Consider the following 2736-nt stretch of genomic DNA (forward strand, 5'->3'; position numbering starts at 1 on the left):
TACAAACACTCTTTATTTACAAAAAAACCCACCTCAAATTCAATCTCAACCACATATCTCATAAATTGGTGGGACCCTTTCTCCACTACATCAAAATCATCACCAATTTTATTAAATCCCGTGCCCAACCAAAGTGGTCTACTTTTGGCGGACGGAGGGAGTACTATAGTTTTTCTAAAGCTATGCACATCAAATATAGAAAAAAAAAATCTCTCCTTAATTTCGTATGCAAGTGGTATAAATATTGAAATTATGCACGAGATGAGGCCCTCTGCCTCTCGCTATCAAATCCTTTTACTGCAGCAGATTTGGTGGGAACTGTATAATTTTTTTCCATTCTACACATATTTTCACTCATAATCTCCCTTTAGCAAACCATATAGAGTATATCCTTAATTATTACTACCTCTTTAGCATGCATATGAATAAAAACCGGCGCATCTCTGCGTGAATAAATGATTGAATGAAGAAGAAGAAGAAGAAGGAAGAAAATAAGCGACACACACACATATATATGTGTTCATCACTTCCAAGAGGCAACGCCTCTGACAAAAAACTCCTTTTCCAAACACACACTACACGCACTGCCACTCCTCTCTCTCTCTGCGCTCCAACGTAACAAACAAAACAACCAACCCAAACCAACCTCTCATCCACCACTCTTAATTCCTTTCAATTTCATAAATCTTTTATTCTCTTCTTCCTTATGAGAAGATTATCACTGCTCCAATTCCAAACGCGTCATCACGGAACACCACCGTTTCGCAGGTGCGCCGCGAAGATGGCCTCCGCCGCCGCCTCCCGCCGCCACAGGAAGATCGTGGTCGTGATGGGCCCCACGGGCTGCGGCAAGACCAAGCTCTCCATCGACCTGGCGTCGAGATTCTTCCGTTCGTCGGAGATCGTCAACTCCGACAAAATCCAAATCCACCGCGGCCTCGACATCACCACCAACAAGATCCCTCCCCGCGACCGGGAAAACGTCCCCCACCACCTCCTCGGCGAGTTCGACTCGTCCGAGTCGCACCCCGAGTTCACCCCCTCCGACTTCCGCCTCGCCGCCTCGCTGCTCATCTCGCGAATCCACTCCCGCCGCAACACGCCCTTCGTCGTCGGCGGATCGAACTCGTTCATCTACGCATTGCTGGCCGAGAAATTCGACCCCGAGTCGGACGCGTTCGCCGGGCCCGACTCGGGCGTGTGCAGGGGGCTGAGGTACAGCTGCTGCTTCATCTGGGTGGACGTGTCGCCGGCGGTGCTGGCGGAGCATCTGGTGCGGCGGGTGGACGACATGCTGGGGTCGGGGATGTTCGAGGAGCTGGCGGAGTATTTCGGCGGCGGCGAGTGGGACTCGGTGAGTCGGCGCGGGCTGCGGGGGGCCATCGGGGTCCCCGAGTTCAGGAAATATTTCGAGAGAAAAGCGCGCGGTGATTGGACGGCTGGCGATGACGTGGCGGAGAGGGGGGCCTACGAGGAGGCCGTGGGGGCCATCAAGGACAACACGTGTCAGCTGGCCAAGAGGCAGCGCGGGAAGATCCTGCGGCTCAGGGACTCCGCCGGCTGGGACTTGAAGAGGGTCGACGCCACCGCGCCGCTCAGGGCGGCCATGGCCGGCCGGAACACGGCGGAGCTTTGGGAGAGACAGGTGGTGGAACCCAGCGTCAAGATTGTGAACCGCTTCTTGATGGGGGACTAGACTAGTTTAGCTCTCTTGTTTTTTTTTTTGGGAGTAATTATGGCCACTTCATTATTTTTTTTTTCTCTGATTTTATTTTTGGGAGTTATACACTTTTGGTGGAGGTGGTGCGGCGACCAATTTTGGGGCATTTGGGGATTGCCGCCGTTGGAGATGAAAATGTGGGCTTCTTTACAAATGCTACCGGAAAGGAAGCAATTTTTCGCTAGTGTTGATATATGGCTATTTGGATCATCGTTTATAATATTCTTTTGGAGATTGAATGAAATGAATATACACCAATTTTGTGAATGTTTCGAGCTTTGGGGATTATAGTTTAGATTCGGTATCTCATTCGAGCGAATCTAAGTAGATTTATGGTTAATTTAATCATACTCTTACGAATTGAGCAAACCATAATGGAATTATTATTTAGGATAGTAGTCTAAAATGTTTGGAATAAAGTTTTAAAAATGTCCCGATGCTTAGATGATTGCGTTCTTTTACGTAACATTTTATATATATATTTTTTAAAATTATAAGAAACATTCAATATATAAACAAATTCGCCAATCTGTACGCAAGTGAGACATCTTTTTTTTTTTGATCAGGAAAAAGAGGGATTTTATAATGAGAAAGATGGTGGTACCAGTAGTACCAGCAAGTTGCAAAGACAACGGAAACAAGGAAAAAACAACGAGAAGCAACATTCTCAAAAACGAGAGCGTCAGTTCTCGAGATTAGCAACGATGAACCATGAGCTAAAATCCTCAGATGCAGTGGTCAAGTTATATGCCTGTTTCCAACTCCACAATCTCGATTGAATTGCTGCCAAGAGTTTTCCTTTATCCTACTTACCGTCATTAAACCGGAGATCATTCCTTTCATTCCAGATACTCCAAACCGCACAGATCCACACTCCAACCAGAAAATTAGTGTCTTTTTTGTTACCAAGATTCGTGAAGGCCAAGAAAGGGTCTTTCGCTTTTGAATGGAGAGCCGACCATTTTCCAAGCCAGGAGAGAAGTTCGTACCAGATTTCAGTCGATCTTTGGCAGGAG

The 2736-nt window shown here is 47.1% G+C and overlaps 1 protein-coding gene across 1 annotated transcript; it reads left to right on the plus strand.

The window, feature by feature from the left end:
• The first annotated feature begins 280 nt into the window (after positions 1-280).
• On the plus strand, positions 281-1987 carry LOC131025073 (adenylate isopentenyltransferase-like). The gene has a single exon (XM_057954675.1). The coding sequence runs from the start codon at positions 707-709 to the stop codon at positions 1694-1696; it is 990 nt and encodes a 329-aa protein (XP_057810658.1). The 5' UTR covers positions 281-706; the 3' UTR covers positions 1697-1987.
• The last annotated feature ends 749 nt before the right edge of the window (positions 1988-2736 follow it).

This window comes from Salvia miltiorrhiza, chromosome 5, assembly GCF_028751815.1.
Source record: "Salvia miltiorrhiza cultivar Shanhuang (shh) chromosome 5, IMPLAD_Smil_shh, whole genome shotgun sequence".
Classification (NCBI taxonomy): Eukaryota; Viridiplantae; Streptophyta; class Magnoliopsida; order Lamiales; family Lamiaceae; genus Salvia; species Salvia miltiorrhiza.

Coding starts and splice junctions, on each gene's coding strand:
- LOC131025073 (XM_057954675.1), top strand. CDS start 707: ATGAGAAGATTATCACTGCTCCAATTCCAAACGCGTCATCACGGAACA.